The sequence below is a fragment of the Triturus cristatus genome, chromosome 6 (genome assembly GCF_964204655.1).
Source record: "Triturus cristatus chromosome 6, aTriCri1.1, whole genome shotgun sequence".
NCBI classification, from domain to species: Eukaryota; Metazoa; Chordata; class Amphibia; order Caudata; family Salamandridae; genus Triturus; species Triturus cristatus.
The window spans coordinates 619,197,902-619,220,524 of record NC_140589.1 but is presented as its reverse complement, the minus strand read 5'-3'; the positions used below and the strand labels follow the sequence as shown (position 1 = coordinate 619,220,524).

The window sequence follows — 22,623 nt, the reverse complement described above, 5'->3', positions numbered from 1 at the left end:
TCGGACTGAGAGCTGGAGAGATGCTTTTTCACCAGATCATGTAAAATTACTCGACTGGCTTTAAAGGATTTAATCACCTGGCAACCCTCCCAGACTTTCATGACCCGTGTCACTCTGGAGGTCAATTCATACCGACCTTCGTTAATTAGAAGCCCAATTCACGCGCAGTGATTGATTTTTGCGCAGGGCTACACTTCTACCCCTTCGTCCCGAGGAAGACCCGCCGTGACGCTTTTTTAAAATTTTGCGCCTAACATAGGGTCGAAACGTCGACGTACACCATGAGTCCACACAATGTCTCAGTTCCAAAACCAATTCATACATGAACAGGATGCGTATGTGATCAAGTACATGGACTCAATCTTCCAAAAATTACTTCTACCCAATCGTGTTTGTTATATTAAGTGTATTAAGTGTATCGTTTGTATTCACCTTTACATGTCACTTCTTCTTCACATTTCTGTCAATTGTATTTTTGTAGCCCTAATTATTCATTATTCTTTCTTAAAAATATCGATTCAAAAGTATTGCTTGGGTGTTGTCATTGCTTTTCCTAAATCATGGATACATGTTACATGTAATGCATTTATATTGTGAACATCCCAAAGCAATTGTAATTCCCCGACAGAACCATTGTATCCGTATAATCTCATAAGTTCACTGCATAACTTGGCCAGGCATCCTTTTAAAAGTGTAATTTAAGAGTAACTGCAGTGGCCGTGCGCTGCCCGTTCAGGATGGAATCTTTGAGAACCAACTTGCTTTATACTGTTTGTAAGAAATTGGGGTGTTGGGGTATGAGCCCTGGTCAAGCAGCAACCACAATCCTGCCAGGGTGAGGCACAAGCCAACCTTAAGTTTACCTGTGCTCAACATTCTCTGGTAGCTTGGCGCAGAGTAGTCAGGCTTAGCTCAGAGGAATGTGTATAGTATTTGTGCAATACTTCAAAGAGTAATCAAGTTAAAAATACTACACAAAAAGGATCCCACGGCAAGTTAGGAACAAAGAGTTATTACTAATAAATAAAACAAGACCAAAACGACAAAAATCCAATCAGTAGAACCGGAGATATGCAGATTTAAAGATTTCTGTAGAAACAGCACCAAAAAGCACAATGTGCCAATTGTAGATATCTGTCAGCGCAGGACTGGGACAAAGTCAAAAGTTCAGGCAAACCGTGATGGAACGGGGCAGGCTACAGGGACCCAGTTAGGTCCGTTGAACAAAGTACCTTGAATCTTGGTTTGCAAAGCGTTGCAAGGATCCGTTTCAAAGATGTGTTGTGCAGCTGAAGTGATGTGTCGGTTCTGAGGTGCAGCAAGGCTGTGATGCTGAATCCGGCGTGGTTGTGATGGCTGTTGTCGACAAAGGATGCGAGGGCCTGTGCCGAGGATGCTTTGCACAGTGGCCTTTCGGATGAGGCGACGGGATGTGATGTGGAGCAACACCCACCAATCGTGCCTGTACCACACCACTTTCCTTTTTTACCCCATCAGAGCGAATACATGTATCGCTCAACCACCAATTTTCCAAAGAACTATTGTTACGCATGACTTTAGTGGCAAAACCACCAATTGTGAAACTTTCAGCTGTGAAGTCAGACTCAACAAAACCCTAATGCCACCCTTGACCTTAGCTACTCTTCTTTTGATTCACCATTTCTCATCTTCCACTAAAACACATGTATAGAAACACGATCGACATGAGTGTAAGGATAAAACTTAGATTTCACTTTTCTTCACAACACCCGTTTTTCTAATCCTAAACCTTCATCACTCTCCGACATACATCTTCTATGTTGGGTAAACAAGCAAACACTTTAGTTTTCTCAAGAACCCAGGCAGTAGATAACGCCCACGAAGAATGCCTACCCCTCAACAACACAAAGGGCACGACCACAGCACTAGATTGTAGCAACGCCACAATTTGTCAGTCACACACACACACACACTAGAACATCACCTCCAGATGACACTGCTAAGTGAATAGCTTCTTAACCATTCAGTTCACTCTCTCTACCATTCCATTACCTTGTGGATTATATAGATCTACAGTGAGATGGGTCACACCACAAGATGTCAAATAGTTTTTATCAGTTGACATTTACATTTTATCAATTGAGATTATATTGAACCCATAACCAAATTTTTAGGAACACGTCTCTCTGAAACAGTCCTCTCAAGAATTCAATTACTACGTTAGTGTCAGGATCCCTCAAAAAGTTGCCCTCAACCAACTAAGAGTGATAATCAACGATTGTGAACTATGCTCAACGGGTGGAGTGGGAGGGCTAATGGAAGGGTTGAATTGTGGTAATATTTTCTATCTATATATGCCAACCTCACTCTACGTATACTGTAATGTTTCTGAAGCATTTGTTTGTCTTGGTTAATAAAAAGAATCTTTAAAAAAAGAATGATAATCAACTAACACCAATGCATATCTTAAATGTTCAGTCACATCATACATGGGGCCAATAAAATCCATTCCTAGGTTTTCCCGAAGGTGACTTAAGGAACTCGACAGGAGGTAAAGGGGTTTTCACCGTAGGAAGAGAATTGTCCATGCTCCTACACTCAATACAACCCGCAACATTCATGTCCACATCAGTGTCCATTCCTGGCCACCATTAAATTGTCCTAAGTCTATTCTTCACACCAGTCAATCCAACATGACCATGATGGGCAAACTTGATCAGACTTGTTCTCAAATTAGCAGGTGGAATCAACAATTTGCCCCTAAGCACATCTTCCTTTTACAGTTAATTCATCCCTCACTTTCGAAAATATCTCACATTTATAACTTAGCATATTCTCCCTTGGACACCCTTTAGACACACAATCCCTCACAACGTTGAGACATGAATTGGCTTGTGTTCCCTGCTCCCATTCCTGAACTGTCACAACTGTTTCGGACGCCACCAAGCCATTTACAAGACCTACAACACATTCACAATCATCCTAGACAGGCTCTTGAGATAGGACATCACAATTATAATTCAGCCCTCTAATTCTTGCCTCTTTAAATATGCCTTACATAAAAATTGAAATCGTATATCTTGGACAAAAGCATTACTTGTCTAGGTTGGCCTTATTTAGACTCCTATTATTGAGCAAATATACCAAGGGCTTATGATCAGTGACCAAGAACAAATGTCTGTGCCACAGATAAGTGGAAAAGTGATTGGAAGCCCAAACACAGGTCAGTGCCTCCCTCTCTATTGTACTATCATTTTTCTCAGCATCAGTGAGGCACCTTGATACAAATGCTATTGTATGTTCCTTCCCCTCGACTATTTGACTTGAAACTGCTCCAAGACCAACTGCACTAGCATCTATTGTAACAATAGAAGTTGTTATCCCTGCACGGATGTAGTGTAAGAGCGTGAATAATCGATGATTTAAGCTTGACAAAGATCTCATTCTCCTCAACTCCCAAGTGAATTTCACGCCCGTTCTCAGTACGTTCCTAAGTGTTTCAGTATGAAAGGCTATTTTTTCACACAGTCCTAGGAAAGACCTCAATTGGTCTTTGTCACTAGGAATGGGACTATTTCTTATGGCATTTACCAAGTCTGATTTGGGTTTATTACAGGTTCTCCTCCTTTTTTAACAGGAAAACTTTCCAGGTGCTTGATCACTCCTGGTACTCTGATTGTCAACGTTTGAGCTGTGGGGTGCCGCAGGGCTCCTGCCTGAGCCCTACCCTTTTCAACCTTTATATGCACCTTTTGTCCACAATTGTACGTTCTTTTGGGTTGTCACTGATATCTTATTTTGATGACAACCAATCGGGGATTTCAATCTCTCCTGATCCCAGCTCCAACTATCTGAGTCTGGCCCCGACTTCAGGAAGTGGCCAGATGGATGGCCCACTGAAAACTCAAACTCAATGAAAACAAGATGGAGGTTATGTTACAGGGCAACAACCTCAGTAAGAATGCTCCAACACGTTTGCCTGAGTGTCTGGAGGGTCTTCCCAGCCCTAGAGGTGTGATAAATACTCTTGGAATGTTGCTAGACTCTAGACTTACTGTGGAGTACCAAGCAAAGAAACTTGCGGCAAACTGCTTTGGTATCCTTAGACTTCTAAGAAAGGTTCTCAACCTCCTTCCTTTCCTAGCTAAAAGACTAATTGTCTAGGCTTCCATCATCTCTTGCCTGGACTATCGCAATGCTCTCTACTTTGGTGCCCCTTGATATGTGCTGAAAAGGCTTCAAACCACATAGAATGCCGTTGCCCGGCTTCTTATGAATCTTCCAAAGCACCGATTTGCTAAAAAGGTGTTGAAGGATCTTCACTGGCTTCCAGTGGAGCAGCGCATTCAATTTAAGGCCCTCTGCATTCTGCATAGGAGAGGCCCTACTCTGTTAAGATCGCTAGTTACTTCGTATATCCCTGGTAGATCACTTGGAGCCTCCTCTGCTCATCTGCTGCAGGTTCCCAAATTCAGTAGAGTCCTTTGGGGTTCCCATTCTTTTTCCCATCAGGCCCCCAAACTCTGCAACACTATTCCCCTCAAACTCCGCCAGCTGCCTTACGCGTTCGCTTTTCGTAATGCATTGAATACCTGGCTCTACATCCATTAGCCCTGGTTGGTTAACTGGCAAGAATGAGCACTATTCTAGCATTGGGAAGCCTTCGGGGAGCTACATGCTCTAAAAGACCCACATAATTGAATAGAATAACCTCTGTGGAAATGTGATCACCAACATAATCCAACTCCTTCATTAAAAAGTGATACTCCACTTTATGACAGTGAAACCATGCTCTTATGAAGTGCCTAACACCTCACCCAGGACAAACAAGTGATATTCCTTTGGGCCTGTGAATTTGAGGATGTCATCCTGGTAGGCCAAGACATTTTTCACACAACCTAGGATCCTATACATCAATCTTTAAAAAACGGATGCTGTTGAGGCCAAACCTAACAGCATAGAAAGAAATCTATTGGCCCCAAAGGGAGTGCTGAAAGCTGGTAAAGAGCGAGAATCAAGACTAAGTTCAACCTGGTGAGAAACTGCCCTACATTATAAAGTGGAAAAATCTCTGGCTCCCACAGCAGCGCTAATACCTAGTGGATTTTGGGTAGAGGAAAACAATCCACAAAGATATACACATTCCAGGATCTGTCTCCACACAACCCAATGTCTACAGTTTTTAGTTCTCAACCTACCAGACAGCGCAGCTGTGTGGTCTGCGAAAGACATATTGGAGAGGTTCAGAAAGTTGACCTGGGAGTGCATTCTGCCCGTTGCTTGCCATTGGCTTTGTAACCCACACTGTCTGGCATTTCATTTGCTGGCTTTATTTGCTTTAGGCTGTTCAGCTTGAGTTCGAACTTCACTATGCCAAAGCTGTACAGTATTGTTCCGCAAACTTGCTTTCTGTGATAAACAGGCCAGTAAATCTTGTTCTTATCTTGTCACTTTTACTGGGCATTCAAAGACAGAGGTCAAATGTGAAGTTCTGTCTCGGAGGGAGCCTGGTGTTTATTTTACTTTTGGCTGACTTCAAAGTGAGAGCGTTTACAGGAAAAAGGAATGAAGCGTACTTTTTCCATGGAGCCTACATGTGCCCTTTTTAGGTCTCACCTGAGCCAGCGCATGCGCTGCTCTGGCGAGACATTTAGTAAGTGGGTTTTCAAAGTGCTACCCACAGGCTTTTGTCGGCCACCAGCTTGCCGATACGCGCGACGAGCACAGCTGCCATCTGGCTTTCTCGCGTGATTCCCCTCCCCTACCCCCTCCCTTCTACCACTCCCTCCTCGTCAGCTTCATGCGCTCGGAGCGCTGCTGCAGCCTCTCACCGTCCGAGACGCCATCTGGTTTTTATAACTTCGAGGCAAGAGTGTTTTAGTTTCACGCAAGGCAATGTTTTCGTTTCTGTTCACTTTGTTCCCAGGCATGTAGACATGTTATTTTTTTAGTTGGAGTGAAGCTCGCTATGCGCGCGCACACACACACAACTCCCGGGCTTTGTTCCTCCCTTTTGCGTGAGCGCACACAACTCCCGCTTCTCCCCCTCCCCCACCACAGATCGGGTCTCGCGGCCAATGCTTGCTATCGCTAACCTACAATACCAATGATCAATTAATTACCCACGTGTTGATTCTTTTGCCTGTTGTTTGCACATTACCACAGTGCTGCTCTCACAAATTTAGAACACGAGTGTTGTCCTGTACTTCTCATCTACCCCACCCCCACGTCACTCTGCACACACGTAGCAAAAGTGTTGACCCACGAGTGTTGTCTACTCTGCTGCACTATTGACATTGTCAGGGTGTGTGGAAGCATGAACGTTCCTAAAATAATGTTCGAAAACTAGTACTTACAAAAAATCTTGAAATGATTTAGTCTGATGTACTAAATACTTGTTTTCTCTCATGTCAATTAACTTGTAAATAAATGCTTGCCTGTTTGCAACGTGCCGCCACATGCAAAGTTGAGGAGGGTGCTTGAGGGCCGCACGGATTTAGTCTGATGTTCTAGTACTACTAAGATGAAATAGTTCTGCATGTGAATGAAATACATTTTTAGAATTTTTGTTGAGACTTTATCATATTTAAGAAGTTTTTTGCTAAATTTCTCTTCTTTGGCGAATCCATTTAATTCGTAAAACTTCCTTTTTAGAAACAAACTACAAAACTGCATTTTACTCTCAGCATCAGCCTAACATATGGTGATCTTGGGCAATTTACAATGTTTACGGTCCATTCACTGTCAAGCACACAATAAGATCTTTTCACGGGAAAGAGCCAGCCACATTGTAACAATTTAACAAAGCTTGATTTTCACTTGTGTAAGGCATATGCTTTATTTATGACATCAATGACAACTCGTTTTGGAGAAGTTTAAAGGCACTTTTTGTGTTTAGGTTTGGCTACACAATAATTATTGTAATTGCATTTATATAACGCTTACTACCCCTGACGAGGCGTCGAAGCGCTTTTTCAGCAAGTAGCACACTATTCTGGAACCCAAAATGATTAGTGTTGAATTAGTGAAATATGAAATTAATTAGAGCGGTGGATATGTTAGTCTGCTTTTTGGATTGAAAAGGATAGTGGAGTGATAGAAGAGGGGAGAGTTTGCATTTATATAGCACTTGCTACCCCTGATAAGGTTGTTGAAACACTTTTCAGCAAGTAGCGCGATACTCCGGAACCCAAGAAGGATTAGTGGTTAATCAGTGTAGGAAAATATGAAAAATAATTTGATTTGAGCAGTGGACATGTTAGTCTGCTATTTGGATTGTAAAAAAGATAGTGGAGGGATAGAAGAAGAAAGAGTTTGCATTTATATAGCACTTGCTACCCCTGATGAAGTGTTGAAGACCTTTTGGCAGGTAGCGCACTACTCCGGAACCCAAACAGGATTAGTGGGGAATTATTATAGGGAGATATGAAATTAATTTGAGAGGTGGACATGTTAGTCTGTTATTTGGATTGAAAAGGAATAGTGGAGGGATAGAAGAGGGAAGGGTCTAGAATGTTTTTGGGGGGAGTTCATAGCAGTATAAGGGGGTTTGGGATGAGTAAAGGGGAGGTGGAGGGGGAAGAGTCAGAGGGAAGGGTTTAGAAAGGCTTGTTTGGGAGATCTAAATAGTAAAAGAGGTATGAGATGATGCGAGGAGGAGTAGAGGAGGGAAGTCTAGAAAGGGTTATTTTGGGGATCATAGTAGTGGTATGGTTTTTGGATGAATTAGAGAGTGGAGGTAGAGGGTATATTGACAGAGGTATAGGGTGAGAAAAAGAGTAGTGCATTGGAAAGAATAGAAGAATGAGGTTTGAGATAAGTCAGAGTGGAGGTACAGGCTATATTGCGAGAGAGATAGGATGAGATATAGGGTAGTGCATTGGATATGCTAAATTAGAAGCAAAATCATTAAAATAAATATACATAAGTACATGGAAGGTATATATGTATAAGGAAGGTAATGTATGTAGATTAGAGTTGCATTTAATAAACAGACTTTCAAGTGTTTCTGTACCTTCAATTATTTTTTTTATTTTATTAAATAGTGAAGCAATTGTAGATAGTTATGATACATGGTTTACTTATTTATGCAGTCACATATACATGTTAAACTGTTATGCTGCCCTGGGGTCCTCTCCTCGGGATGACGATGATGCTAGTTATGGGTCCACCTCCCATCCGTCCCCAGTCCGGTGTATGTATAACACCCTCGGACTTGGGAGACAGGTGGGCGAGGGAAGGAAGGGTAGGGACCGCGGGGATGGAGACCTGAAAAGAGAGAAGATGACAGATTACTCCAAGGCGGTTCTTCAGGACTCAGCTCCCACCCTGTGCCTGTGATTACTGCTCACCTGGGCTTCTGTCCTCCCTGCGAGGTATGTCCGCGCAACACCAGAACTGCTTAAGTCCCGTGTGTGGGCTAGGACAGGTGGCTACCGCGTTACTTCACGGGTAGCTGGGACGTAGAGCCCAGTGTCTCGAAGGGGTGGATTGTTATCTGGGGTAGGCGCTACCACTCAACGCCTCTCGGAGTTTGCAATGGCGGAGGAGCGCTCGGAGGGCTCTAAACTTCTTCCGTTCCTTTACGGAGAAGTCCAGGGTCAAGCGATGACTGTTCCTGGCGCTACTACGTCACGCCCTCAATCCTTGGGCGGAGGAGCGCTAGGAGCCGGATCGGGTTTCTCCCGTGCCGGATACGACGGAACCTGAAGGGAAGGCGGTGCGGAAACCCGGCGCTTCAACGTCACGCCCGGAATCCTGGGGCGGAGGAGTTTCGCACCAGCAAGAAGAAGGCGATCTCTGGAAGTCTTGCTCGCTGCCCGGAAACTGAGCAGAGAGCCTAGCGGAGAATGTTGTCGGCGTTGCTGGCGGCGCCAGCGGAGGAGGAGTGCCACGAGGCGTAGCACACCCCGGTAGAACTAGGAAAGTTACCTGGATCTCCTAGCAAGCAGGAAACGGAGACACCCTGGAAACGAAGACAAGCGGGAAGCCAAGATAGCGTCCGAGTCCGAACGCTCAGCCTCGATGAAAGGAATCTTTGGCCCCGCCTCCTGGGAGGAGCCGCGTTAAGTGTGCTTCCGGAGATCACGTGCTGCCGGCCGATATGAAATTAATTTGAGAGGTGGACATGTTAGTCTGTTATTTGGATTGAAAAGGAATAGTGGAGGGATAGAAGAGGGAAGGGTCTAGAATGTTTTTGGGGGGAGTTCATAGCAGTATAAGGGGGTTTGGGATGAGTAAAGGGGAGGTGGAGGGGGAAGAGTCAGAGGGAAGGGTTTAGAAAGGCTTGTTTGGGAGATCTAAATAGTAAAAGAGGTATGAGATGATGCGAGGAGGAGTAGAGGAGGGAAGTCTAGAAAGGGTTATTTTGGGGATCATAGTAGTGGTATGGTTTTTGGATGAATTAGAGAGTGGAGGTAGAGGGTATATTGACAGAGGTATAGGGTGAGAAAAAGAGTAGTGCATTGGAAAGAATAGAAGAATGAGGTTTGAGATAAGTCAGAGTGGAGGTACAGGCTATATTGCGAGAGAGATAGGATGAGATATAGGGTAGTGCATTGGATATGCTAAATTAGAAGCAAAATCATTAAAATAAATATACATAAGTACATGGAAGGTATATATGTATAAGGAAGGTAATGTATGTAGATTAGAGTTGCATTTAATAAACAGACTTTCAAGTGTTTCTGTACCTTCAATTATTTTTTTTATTTTATTAAATAGTGAAGCAATTGTAGATAGTTATGATACATGGTTTACTTATTTATGCAGTCACATATACATGTTAAACTGTTATGCTGCCCTGGGGTCCTCTCCTCGGGATGACGATGATGCTAGTTATGGGTCCACCTCCCATCCGTCCCCAGTCCGGTGTATGTATAACACCCTCGGACTTGGGAGACAGGTGGGCGAGGGAAGGAAGGGTAGGGACCGCGGGGATGGAGACCTGAAAAGAGAGAAGATGACAGATTACTCCAAGGCGGTTCTTCAGGACTCAGCTCCCACCCTGTGCCTGTGATTACTGCTCACCTGGGCTTCTGTCCTCCCTGCGAGGTATGTCCGCGCAACACCAGAACTGCTTAAGTCCCGTGTGTGGGCTAGGACAGGTGGCTACCGCGTTACTTCACGGGTAGCTGGGACGTAGAGCCCAGTGTCTCGAAGGGGTGGATTGTTATCTGGGGTAGGCGCTACCACTCAACGCCTCTCGGAGTTTGCAATGGCGGAGGAGCGCTCGGAGGGCTCTAAACTTCTTCCGTTCCTTTACGGAGAAGTCCAGGGTCAAGCGATGACTGTTCCTGGCGCTACTACGTCACGCCCTCAATCCTTGGGCGGAGGAGCGCTAGGAGCCGGATCGGGTTTCTCCCGTGCCGGATACGACGGAACATGAAGGGAAGGCGGTGCGGAAACCCGGCGCTTCAACGTCACGCCCGGAATCCTGGGGCGGAGGAGTTTCGCACCAGCAAGAAGAAGGCGATCTCTGGAAGTCTTGCTCGCTGCCCGGAAACTGAGCAGAGAGCCTAGCGGAGAATGTTGTCGGCGTTGCTGGCGGCGCCAGCGGAGGAGGAGTGCCACGAGGCGTAGCACACCCCGGTAGAACTAGGAAAGTTACCTGGATCTCCTAGCAAGCAGGAAACGGAGACACCCTGGAAACGAAGACAAGCGGGAAGCCAAGATAGCGTCCGAGTCCGAACGCTCAGCCTCGATGAAAGGAATCTTTGGCCCCGCCTCCTGGGAGGAGCCGCGTTAAGTGTGCTTCCGGAGATCACGTGCTGCCGGCCGGCGCCTGGGATTCTGGTTGTTGGTGTTCCAGCGCCGCTATCGTGCGGGGCGGCGTTTCGAATCATGACATAAACATTGAATAATGTAACTATAAGTAATATGTATATTTGTTAAGCAGAAAAAATATCTATATCTTTAAAAACATAATTATTATACACGTTTATACAAAGCAATTCACATATGTAGGTAAACATCTATAGTCCAAATAAATGCTTATATACAGAGGTATATCCTGTATGGTGGTTATGTGGGTAAGAGCCAATTCTTGAGTAGTTTTCTGAAGATAAGGTAGTTATCTGTAGATCTTATGTTTGGGGTAAAGAGTTCCATAGTGTGGCTGCTTGAACAGAGATGGATGGCCACCAATGATTTTTTCTCGTATGGTGGGGTTTTGAGGCGAGGTACCATTCTAGAGCAGAGGTTCCTTTGTTGAATGTATTTGGTGAATTTATTCCTGAGGAAGAGCGGTCCTGTTCTATGTATTGCTTTGTGGGTGATACAAAGCAGATTGAATGTGGGTCTTCTGGCAAGCGGTAACCAATGTAGGGCATTCAAGGCAGGGAAGATGTGGTCTTGTGGCTTTAAATGTAAGAGTAGTTTCGCAGCAGAGTTCTGAATCTGTTGTAGTCTTTTCTTAGTCGTTAAAGGCAATCTGCGATAGAGGCTACTGGCGTAATTGAGTTTGGACAGAACGCGAGAAATGGTAGTCTGGATCTTGTGTGGAAATCCCAGGTGGGGGAAGGTGCGTTGCAGAGTTTTTATAGTAATGAAACGTGTTCTTGCTAGTTTGTGTACTTGGGTGCTCATTGATAGCATGGAGTCCATGGTAATTCCGAAGTTTCTTGCTTCCTTTGATACTTTAGGCAGGGTTACCAGATCATCAGGCCATGTAGATTTTGAAAAGCATGGTTGAAATTATAGAGCATTAAGGGACCCCTGCTAGAGCATTCCCCTCTATGCCGGCTTAATAGAGTCTTTGTATCAGAACGTCATGGTATACGGTGTCAAAGGCAGCTGAGAGATCAAAGAGAAGTAGTGCAGCCACCTTGTTCCGGTCAACTGTGTTCTTAAGGTCATTCCAGACAGCAACAACGGTACATTCTGTGCCTCTTCCTGGACAGAATCCCGTTTGGAAATATGCAAGTATGGCATAATCTCCAATGAATTGTGACATCTGAGCAAATGCTGCTCTATCAGTTTGCCCAGGAAAGGTCCTTTTGTAATTGGTCTGTAGGTCCAGCGGGTCCAGGTTTGTTTTCTTCAGTAATGGGCGTATGTATGACTTTTTTGGTTCTTCTGGAACTATTCCGGTAGTTAAGGAATTGTTGATGATTCTTCTTACTGGTGTGGCAGCTGAGGTTGTTAGAAGAATTCTCTTGAAGGTTTGTGGTGACACGGGTCAGAAGGGCCATAATGTCATTGTGTGAAATTTGTTGGAAGTAATGGAGAGGCTGGCTTCGCGTATTCTTGTTTTGGAAAAAGGTCAGTGCTGGTGGCGTTTCTTTGTTTTAAATATGAGTTCAATGTGTCTGCTTAGGCCGTGTAATGAGTTGCCAGTTTGACATTAAAATCTTGAGTAATGGGATGAGCTCCTTCTAGGCAATTTGGTTTACGAAATTCAGTGAGAATTTTATAGAATTCTTTAGTTGCACATTTAGCATTTTGAATTCAGTCTAAATAACATTTTTCTTTAGCCTTTTTGATAGTTGACTTGAATAATCTGTTAGGTGTCTGTAGGCAAAGTTTGTCTTGATTGTTTTTTGTTTTGAGGCAGGCACATTGCAGCTTTCTAATTTGTTGTTTTATCTCTTATCTCTGTATTTCAACAAGATGCCTGTTGACTTTTGTTCTGTTGTGTCATTTTTAGTGGTATAAGGATATCAAAAACTTTCTGTAGCAACTCATATCGTTTTTGAACGGAGTGTATTGTGTCTAGATCTGTACTAGTTGCTAGATGTGTTTCTAAGTGTTCGAAATTAAGTTTGTTCGACAGTCAATAGATGGATGCATGCATGGTGGTTTTAGGTGTGTTGCTATGTTTTGTATAGTATAGGAAAGCAAGCAAATGGTGGTCTGACCATGTGACTGGAGTTATTGTTTGAAAAGTAACTAGTTCTGTGTTTGCAAAAATTACATCTGGGATGTGTCCAACAATATGTGTGGATTTGTGGACGATCTGATGTAGGTTCAGTGCATCTAGGCCAGTGATGATTGTTTTTGGATGGGGTATATTGGGTTTGTCAAACCAAATGTTGAAGTCACTGAGCATGCATGGGTTGGAGTGTAGTGCTATCAGGTTTGAAACCGTGTCTAGAAGTGTGTCTGGGAATATTGCATTGCAAGGTGGAGGTCTGTAAAGGAGCAGAAAGTTACTGGAGAAAGGGTTGCGTCTGGTGACGAGTGCCTCACAACCTGGTATGGAGATGTTGTCAGCTTTAATGATATTTAATGTATTCCTGAACACAACAGCCAGGCCACCTCATCTTTTGCCTATACAATTTTATGTGATTGTTTAATAGCCTATAGAAATGGCTTCATGCAACACTGGGGCCATATCATTTCCCAACCATGATTCAGTTATGAAGCGCATGTGAGGTTTTGTGTCAGTGAGGTCATAGATGTGATGCTTGTTTTTAGAGCGTGATCGTGCAGTGATTAGTAGGCAGTTTAGGAAATTTGCTTTGGTAATAGTGTGACTTTGTTTTGTAGAAGAGGGAGCAGTATTTTGTGGGTTTGTAGCATGTGTGTCCTTAGTGCAGCTATTTGCTGTATGAGCATAGTAATAGTGTAGATGTTCTGTATTGTGTTCCTCGTCCAGCAGGCTAAGAAGGCATTTTGATGGGCCTGCATGTGTAGGTGGTGGAGATGGTGGTTAAGAGCGAGTTGCGTTTTTTTTTGTAGTGTAGCCTTGTTGTGCAGTAGACATGGAGAAGCAAAGTTGTGAGGAGTGGCATGTTGCTTATTTTGTTTGTTTAGGGTGGAAGGTGTATGAGTTAGAGGTGGGGGTGCAGCATGTGGGTCATGTAGTAAGGCAATCGTGTCTTTTTTCGAAACACATTACTGGATATAAATGATTTCCTCATTTGTCCTTGCAGATACAAGGGTCATGATTTGAAACGTGCAGCAGGTGCAGTGGCACTGGGGCCAAAAGGTATAGGGAGGCCACTGAACACCAATTGGTGCTATATTTTACTACTAAACACTCACAAGCGCAGTTACCTTGCAGGCACTTGGGTCATGATTTGAATGGTGCAGCAGGTGCAGTGGCACAGGGGCCAAAAGCTCTAGGAAACCCACTGAACACAGATTATTGCTATATTTTACTATTGAACAAGCAGTCAAGTGCAGTTACCTTGCAGGCACTAGTGTGCTTTGAATGGTGCAGCGACACAAGGGCCAAAAGCTCTAGGAAACCCACTGAACACGGATTATTGCTATATTTGACTTTTAAACAGTCGCAAGTGCAGTAACCTTATAGGCACCAGCATTATGATTTGAATGGTGCAGTGGCCAAAAGGTTTTGAACCACCGATTATTGCTATATTTTACTACTTCACAGTGAAAGCCTGGAAAAATTACCGAAAGGCTCAGGAGTACAAGCCACTCACATGGAAAAAATTCCAGCATTTCCCAATAAATAATTTGTGCTCACTAAAGGTAATCATCTGTAAAAGGCGTGTTAAACTGAAGTGTCACTATAGTGCATAGTCTGTACAGCTAAGCAGGTTGAAGCTCAGGCAACTCGTATCAAGCGCAGACTGGAGCGTAAGGGGAGAGCCTGGACAGGAGCGTCCTAAGAAGCAATATGGAGATTTAAAATAATTAGTGAATATATTCTTGAACTAATAAAGTTTGGTGCAGCTCCATGAGGAAGGCAAAAACAAACGCGCACTAACAACAACTTCAGCAAGCACTTCTCCATAGATTGAGGTGCCGTTTATAAGCGGTGGCGTTCACTCCTGCCCCAACTTGTTGACAAATTTATGTTTTGTTTGTAGACACTATAGAAGGTGAAAAGTTCAAGAAAGACCAATTCATTGAAGAAAGGAATTAACAGCATCTAACATCCTCCCTGACGATTGCTCAAGACTCCAACCGACAAACCCTGGAGTCTAGAACCTTCACCAAAGAACGTTGGCATAGATTCTACATTCCATATCACATTAATAAAATTCTCTAAAGCATTCAACAAACATAACAACTGGTTACCTGTTCTCATTTGGAAATTAAAGTTTATTAAATGTAATAAGGTAACTTATTATTCTATGGGAGAGGTAGGCCTAGCGGTAGTAAAAAACGAATTTGAGAGTTTTTCACTACCAGGGCATGTAAAACTTAAAAGTACATGTCCAACGTTTTAAATACATTGTACCCTGCCCTCTGGGCTGTTGAGGGCCTACCATAGGGGTGAAATATGTATTAAAAAGGAAGGTTTAGACCTGGCAAAGGTTTATTTTGCCATGTTGAAATGGAAGTTTAAATCTGCACACACAGGCTGCATTGGCAGACCTGAGACATGTTTAAAAAGTCTACTTAAGTGGATGACACAATAAGTGCTGCAGGCCCACTAGCAGTAGATAATTTACAGGCCCTGAGTACAGGTAGTGCCACTTTACTAAGGACTTACAGATAAAATAAATATCACTATTGGGTAAACGCAAGTCTACCATGTTAAAAAGAGAGAGCACAAGCACTTTAGCACTGGTTAACAGTTTGTGCAGACTCCTAAAAGCCAACAAAATGGTTTCGGAAACCAGGAGGGTGAAGACAAAAGTTTGGTGATGACACTGCAGAAAGGGCCAAGTCAAACTCTGTTTTACATAGGAAATATTAACAGAAGCAATTCAAGCTATCCTTGTATTCACATATTTGTAGAGAAAAGAGTGTTTATAGTATGAGCCAGAAAGGATCTCAATCCAATGTTTGTGTATTAGATATATTTACAAAATGAGTATTATGAATTGTTTTATACGTAGAAGGGCAAATGCCTACATTTTAAAGGAAAAAACCTGACATCGTTATAAAGTAAACCGTTAAACGGCCACATTATTGAAAACCATGGGTAAAGCTAAAACACTCGTGACATGTTGCTTTTTCAGTCACGAGTGTAAATAGGATATGAAGACCCCCATGATGTAAACTTAAATCTTTCAAACGTGTGCTAAAAATGTATTCTATAGGCATGTCTCAATCCTCAACACCTCCACTCTAAAATCACATTGTATTCTTTCAGATTATTTACTTCTGGTCGCTTACTGTGTTTCACCTCCACTTTAACACGCCACGAGACGAATTGTCCAGGCCCACAAATAAAAATCATCCGTCTCACTTAACTCGATGCATGAAATGTCCCCACTCCGAGCAAATTTATTAATAAAAACGCACAACTGTCAGTCTCATCATAACACTGCACGTTTCAGTGCATGGCCAAATATGCCATCGAGTTCATTTTTTTCCATTATTATCAGCTTTGCATGACTGAAATATTAGATCAGCTCAACTGCTTTCCTGACCCATGCAGGGCCCTCTTAATTTGGGAATGTAGTCTCCAAATGCGATTTTGACACTCAGCAGCGAAGGGCGGTTCTCTCGCCGCTAGTGCGGGAGTAGGACATTCCTTGGCCGTGGCATGACCAACGAGGTATGCATGGCGCACTTTAAAAAGGGATGTCGACTCACGGAGCTCACCTAACGCTGTACGTAAAAGAAAGAAACCGTAAGAAATCTGTTAAGATGAGCCGCAGCCCGGAGAGGATGTCTTCGTACCGCCGGCACTTCGAGGACTTCAGCAGCTCGTCTGTGGTGAGGCTGAGGGTGTGCAGCCCATCCCCGCCGCGCCGACCGCGCTCCGCGAGCCTCGGCCGCAGCAGCAGAGCACAGAGCCTCGCCTCAGTCCCCAGGGCGAGCAGGAGGAGCACCGCGGGCAGCCGAAGACCCTTCAGCGCCAGGTAAACAATGGGGATACTCAACTGCACAGAGTGGAACTGTGAGCGAAGGGCGTTTCTACGCCACGCGCCTCACGCAACACTGAAGAGTTTTACCCACGTGATGCTCTGTCAGAACTCGACTCACGTGCTGTAAAACCAAGTCCTTTATTTTAGCGTCACTTCGCTGTCGAGACATCACATTGTATTTACATGCGAGTGAAAACAAAGGAGCTGTTTCCTGTTGTAAATCGCCAAAACATTTAATCCGGTCTCTTAATGGGATGGTCAAGTCGGGGCAGAATTTCCATACCTGACAGGTATGCATTTTCTGTGTTGAGCCATTGCTCCCACTGCCACTTTGCTATGTTTTTAAAGATGAGAAGTCTAAATGTTATTTTAAAAATCCGTTGGTGTGCATCTAGTCAGTATTTTACAAATCTAGCCAATATTTGTATGTCAGGAATAGTTTTTAAAAAAAGGTGACGCTTGTGTTTTTTCCCTCTGAAAAGTAAAGGTAAAAAAGCAACTAAGAAATCTCATCAAAAATATTTTACAGCTATCTAAACCACCGCTAAGGATTATCATAGGTAAAAGAGGCAAAATTGCCACGTTAAAGAATAATATTTTTATAAATTCACGATTAGCTGTGCCTGTCTTCTTCAGAATGTAAAAAATGGACAAATAGTTCATATTTTTCCACGAGGAAGGAGGCATCCATAATTGACGTGCAATGTGTTTATTGCTGTGTTGTGGAGAGGAACAAATGTGTTCCTGATTTGGGCTATTTCTTTGTGTGTTTGGGTTTCACGGAATGTTTTTCTAGGAAATAGCCAAAGTTTTTACTCTTCTTATTCATGACGGAGAGTGCACGGTTTCAGTATAAGTTATGCCATTCCCAACTGATTTTTGCATCACATAAAATATCCCACATTCCAAAGCCAGTCAGTGGACAAAGACAGTGTGACAGTGTCGATTGGAATGGATGAATTCTTTAAATAAGTGTTAAAGCAAAAATATTGCTAAGTTTCTCCCACTTAAAATTGTCTCCACTGTAATACAAATGAATGGGAAAATTATGTTGCCTGTTGTTTTTCTTTGAATCTCACTCTTAGATGTTTCTAAATGTTGAACTGTATCTCTTGGCAACACTTTGCATTGTTGTTTTAGCACAAAAATGCTTCTTTATGAGTTTATACACTTAAATAAAGGCAATTCAAATTGGTTAAAAAAAAATGAAACAATGCAGAACAATTTTTGAATATCTGCAGCAAAAACGTAAAATCTTGGGGTCACAGACACTATTTAATATCAAAATTTGGCTAACAAATTACAAAAACGTGCATACACTGTCTTTATTTATTTTGAGCATTCCTGACCCTTTTCTGTGGAAGCTAACTGAAAAATGTCTCTGTCCTAGTCAACCACGTTTCTTCTGGACCCTTCTTTGTATATCTTGATGTCAAGATTTCTGTCCTCACTTCTCTTTGCAGCTTCACTTTTTAATAACATGGTCTCTGCATTCCTTTAACCTCTTCAGTGCCCATGACGAGATAGTCTCGTCATGGAGCACGGTCGTGCTGTGCCCATGACGAGACTATTTCGTCATGAACCCCACCCACTAATAAAACGGCCGGCACAGGAGGGGGAAAGGGCGGGGCACAGAAGGGGTTAACCTTATCTCACTCCATTTAGTGTGCTGATACATGTAAGACAAATTCAAACAAATCTGGTAGAAAATAAACTCAGTAAATCACTCACTTCCTTAAATGACAGGCATCGGTGCATCAAATGCTAACCCAGTAACAAAAAACACCCTCCAAACTTGATATAGAAAATAAAGAAAAACACATTCTGAAAGGTCAGAAATCAACTCAGTGATTATGATAAATACAAATGTCTCGCTTGTATTTGTCTAAAATCCATTGGATGTTCTCCCAAATCAAAACTATAAATCTGGTGCGTCACAATCCTGTCACCCAGGACACTGTTAAATGAGGAAAGACTAAGAACCATAATGTAGAGATTAATATTCACTACAAGCTTGAAACATTTATAAACATGCATCGCTTTACCCCCCCAGATGAACCAGCAGATAATGTGAACAATAATATGAAAGGTAAAAGAGGCCAGGGGAATGAGTGTCAGTGGTAGAGATGTGTGTGTAGGATGCTGGTCACAGTTTTGAATACTGGTAGGGACGGCACATCATTTTGGGGTAGCTTGAGTTAATGGTACAAAGTTGAGTAAAAAGAACACCTATTTTTGAAACACTTGGAGACAATACACCGTTTCAAGGCTTTGGGTGTGGTTTGAAATCCTAACTCTGTATGTAACACCCAAATTTAAAACTAGGCAGATGTAGTTGCCAACACTGGGAACCCTCATACGTACTGTAAAACGACAGAAATCCAATTTATATTATTAAGTCATCAATCACAACAAGAATAAAACAGATGTGAAGACTACTTGAATACCAAGATATGAACTAGTCTTGCTCCTTTCACAAATACAGTGTTGAATTTTTGTCCAGCAACGTTGTCTGCCTTTAGGCTGGCAAACAAATTACCAAGACTACTTGATTTATGTGAATGTTATATATTCAGAGTAAAACTGTTTTTTATTGACACCAGTTTAGCTTACAGGTCTGATATATTGATTTTTTGATTTCCATTACAGTTGTAGGAATGTGAGATATTATCAGAAATGAACCAATAAGTGTAGTCTTGGTGTTCATATATTATAATAAGTGTTTAAAACAGATAGGCAAAATGATTTTCCTGCAGTGCAATTCCTGTGTCTAAATTAAACGTGTCTCACACAGAAAATATGTAAAAATTAATAGGATAATCGACTTAATTACGTTGAAGGTCATTGTAAAGTGGGCTAAATAAACTTTACATGCATTATTATTTTGTGAACAGCTAATCCCTTAATGAGAACATATAATGCGATTAGTATAAGGATTTGTTAACAACTGACCAACTACTAAGCAATATAATAAAAAAAAAATAACAGTGCTTTTCTTCAGTAAGATTCACAACTTGTGTTTAAAAAGAAGAAACACAACCTCAAGAATAATATATCCTAGGTTCATATATGTTTGGAGGACGTTAACACAGAAACCAAGTGGATATGGCTGTTGTTTTAACTCTGATATAAAGGATTTCAAACATCATTAATCTAATGCCACGAGGCACGTATTAACAGCCTTTTCTTGTTTGTTTGCGGAAAGAGAACGGGTGAAGGTGGTGCTTAGGGATGCAATTAACGTATCTTGCCAAAGAGTTTACAGTTCATTTGCTCCTGAGATTTATTTTTCAGTGGAGAAGGCTTGTAACTTGAGGCTAGTTGTTGGGTCCCTTCTTTTGAAAGAATTCTAATGCATATGTGTTATATTGAGGTAAGCGCCATAGGCCCAGCAGGATGCAGCAGTCATAAGTGAGAATCAAGCCATGCGTATGACAAAGGGTGCGGAGATGCAGAATCTGACTCGCTTTGTGAAGAGATTGGATCATGAACAAGCCACACAGGCTCGTAACAATCATGGCAACTGACTAAATCTGTGCACGTTTCATCACTAGTGCCATTCTTCAAACAATCATATACATTTGCAAAATAAATAGCATTGAATTTTGTGTCTGTGAACATTTTTTTTAGTTTCGTGTGTTCCATGTAAATGAATTATTGTGTTGTGATAGTTAGTTCTATATTATCTCCAGAATTGCTTTCCTGTTATTTTTAATGCAACCCCTTTGGGGCACTTGTTTATTATTTAATGTTGTCTTAAACTGATAATGCAAGCAAGCAACCAATTTAAACAAGCATTGGCATAGCCAATAGGTCTCGCCTTTGGGACCTTATAACTTTTTAGCCATGCAACAGTTGAAGTTGTTGCACCAAGGATATTGTGCTGCATAACTAAAAACTTAGAAGGTCCCAAAAGCGAGACCTATTGGCTATGCCAATGCTTGTTCCTTCTTGCAGTTTTTACTGTAAGGCACAGTTTGCCTGGTGCTTAGCAAGGACATTGGCGACACTGTGCTACTGGAAGAGGTCACCATTACATCTGGCAAATGAAGACAAGGAAGCTAAGCTTCACTGTCAAATCTCAGATCTAAAAAAAGTATAATAAAAAGAAATGTGTGCTACTCTGAGAGCACTTCCGTTGTTCAGTGTAATTATACAAAATCGATGGTGGAGTGTGCTATGTATTGTTCGCCAGTTGGCTGAAAGAAACAAGTGCTGTCGCTATTGCTTCAGTCCTGCAGTCATGGTGAGGCAGCAGTGGGTCACTGTCCCTTAGAGTGCCTATTGTGAGAACAGAATAAAGTAGGGACAATAGTTTTGCCTTGATAAAAGGAAGAGGACGATGCATTTGATATACTTTACTTATGCCATATTTTATGTGGATATTTCCATATTTTACTTTTGTAGAATGCCTACCCCTTTCCCGTGCCACATTAATAATGTCTACAATTAATAAAACATATGGAGTGGGTGGGGTCCTTCTGGCTACAACTGAGACATGTATAACTAGTCCGCGCAAGCCAGAACCTCCAGCTGTGCGAAGGGCGGGCCAAGTGACAAACAGGCGAGCGCACTGTGCGCTGAGCAAATTGTGATAATTAGCAAGAAAGCAGATGTCAGTCCCAATGGGATGACATAGCTGCTGCAACAGGAAGTCCTGTCATGAGTGAAATAGCAGGGGACGTGGAGGTTGGAAGAAGAGGCAGCTGGCGAGTATCCATTCCGCAACCACAGCAAGGTTCAACAGGCCTGCCAATAGCCAGCGCGCAGGCCTGGAAAAAACGTCGACGGCGTGACAGTTCTCCGTCTTCTGTGTTTGAAGGATGACGCATTAAGTCACCAAGAATGCGGACGCTGTGGGGCCGCCATTATTGATGATGAGGGAATATAGCGCGACAGGGCAATGATGGATCTTGTAAAGGAGTATAGTAATGGAGTAACGACTGACAAGTGAGAACAACGGAAGATAGAAATGTCAAAGAAAAATCAAGAATCCCTGTGTTACTTAATTGTTCACATTTTTAACAGACAGAAGAGATGCCATGTTTTCGTCAATTAGTTCCCAAAATGAGTAATAACCAGGCGCTATACTAAGTTACTGTGCAATGCCACAAAAGAGGGGCATGCCCTGAATGTTAATAGGTACGTCTGCTAAAATAAAAGTGCTGCAGTCATGTTACACAGAACCGTGATACGAGACCCAAGCATGTTAGATTGCCAAGCACACAGTCATTAAGTGAAACTGCCCGTGCTCTTGTTAATGACTGTTTTGATGCACACTCGTGCTTGTGGCGGCATCCGCCTTGCGGGAGCGAGCAGGGGCCAATTAGCACGCGCGCCGCTGCTCGCTCCCGCAAGGTGGATGCCGCCACAAGCACGAGTGTGCTTCAAAATGAGCAGACCGATGGCTAAAGGCCCTCCTAGGGCAGCGCATGCGCGCGGCCTAGGCGAGACCTAAAAAGGAAACTAAATGTAGATATTTAGAGCGCTATCAAGTAGCAAAACTGGTGCAGCATGTATATTATACCAGACGAATGTCTTGTTCTTTATAAGTCATTGAGAGTCACCTGTATCTTGGTACAAGCAGGGTTAAAAAAAGAAATATGCTGTTGAGTAATGGCAATTTGACAATAGCTACTCATTATTTATTCTACATCAAAGTAAATTACGTTTTTATTTACTTTGCTGGTAGTCCTTCTGGAGCTCTTCCAATCTTCAGAGCTTTAGGTATAGTATATGTTTTTTGATTTACTTTCTGGTGGCTGTGATAATATTGACTTAAAATCCAAAATTACGCTACAGTCCTTAAATTGCGCTATTGAGCATATGCAGTTGTGTAGAAGGAATTGAGATCAATCATGTAACCGACCACATGAGCTTAAAACAACACAAAATAAATATTCATATGATA

General features: G+C 42.6%; 1 protein-coding gene across 1 annotated transcript in view; it reads left to right on the top strand.

Moving 5' to 3' along the window:
* Positions 1-16,434: 16,434 nt before the first annotated feature.
* The window catches only part of LOC146817654 (desmin-like), a 102,223-nt gene continuing 96,034 nt past the window's right edge, over positions 16,435-22,623 (top strand). The window contains exon 1 of the mRNA XM_085609223.1: positions 16,435-16,706. Within this exon, the coding sequence (XP_085465349.1) occupies positions 16,492-16,706 (215 nt within the window). The 5' untranslated portion in view covers positions 16,435-16,491. The remainder of the gene's footprint in view (positions 16,707-22,623) is intronic.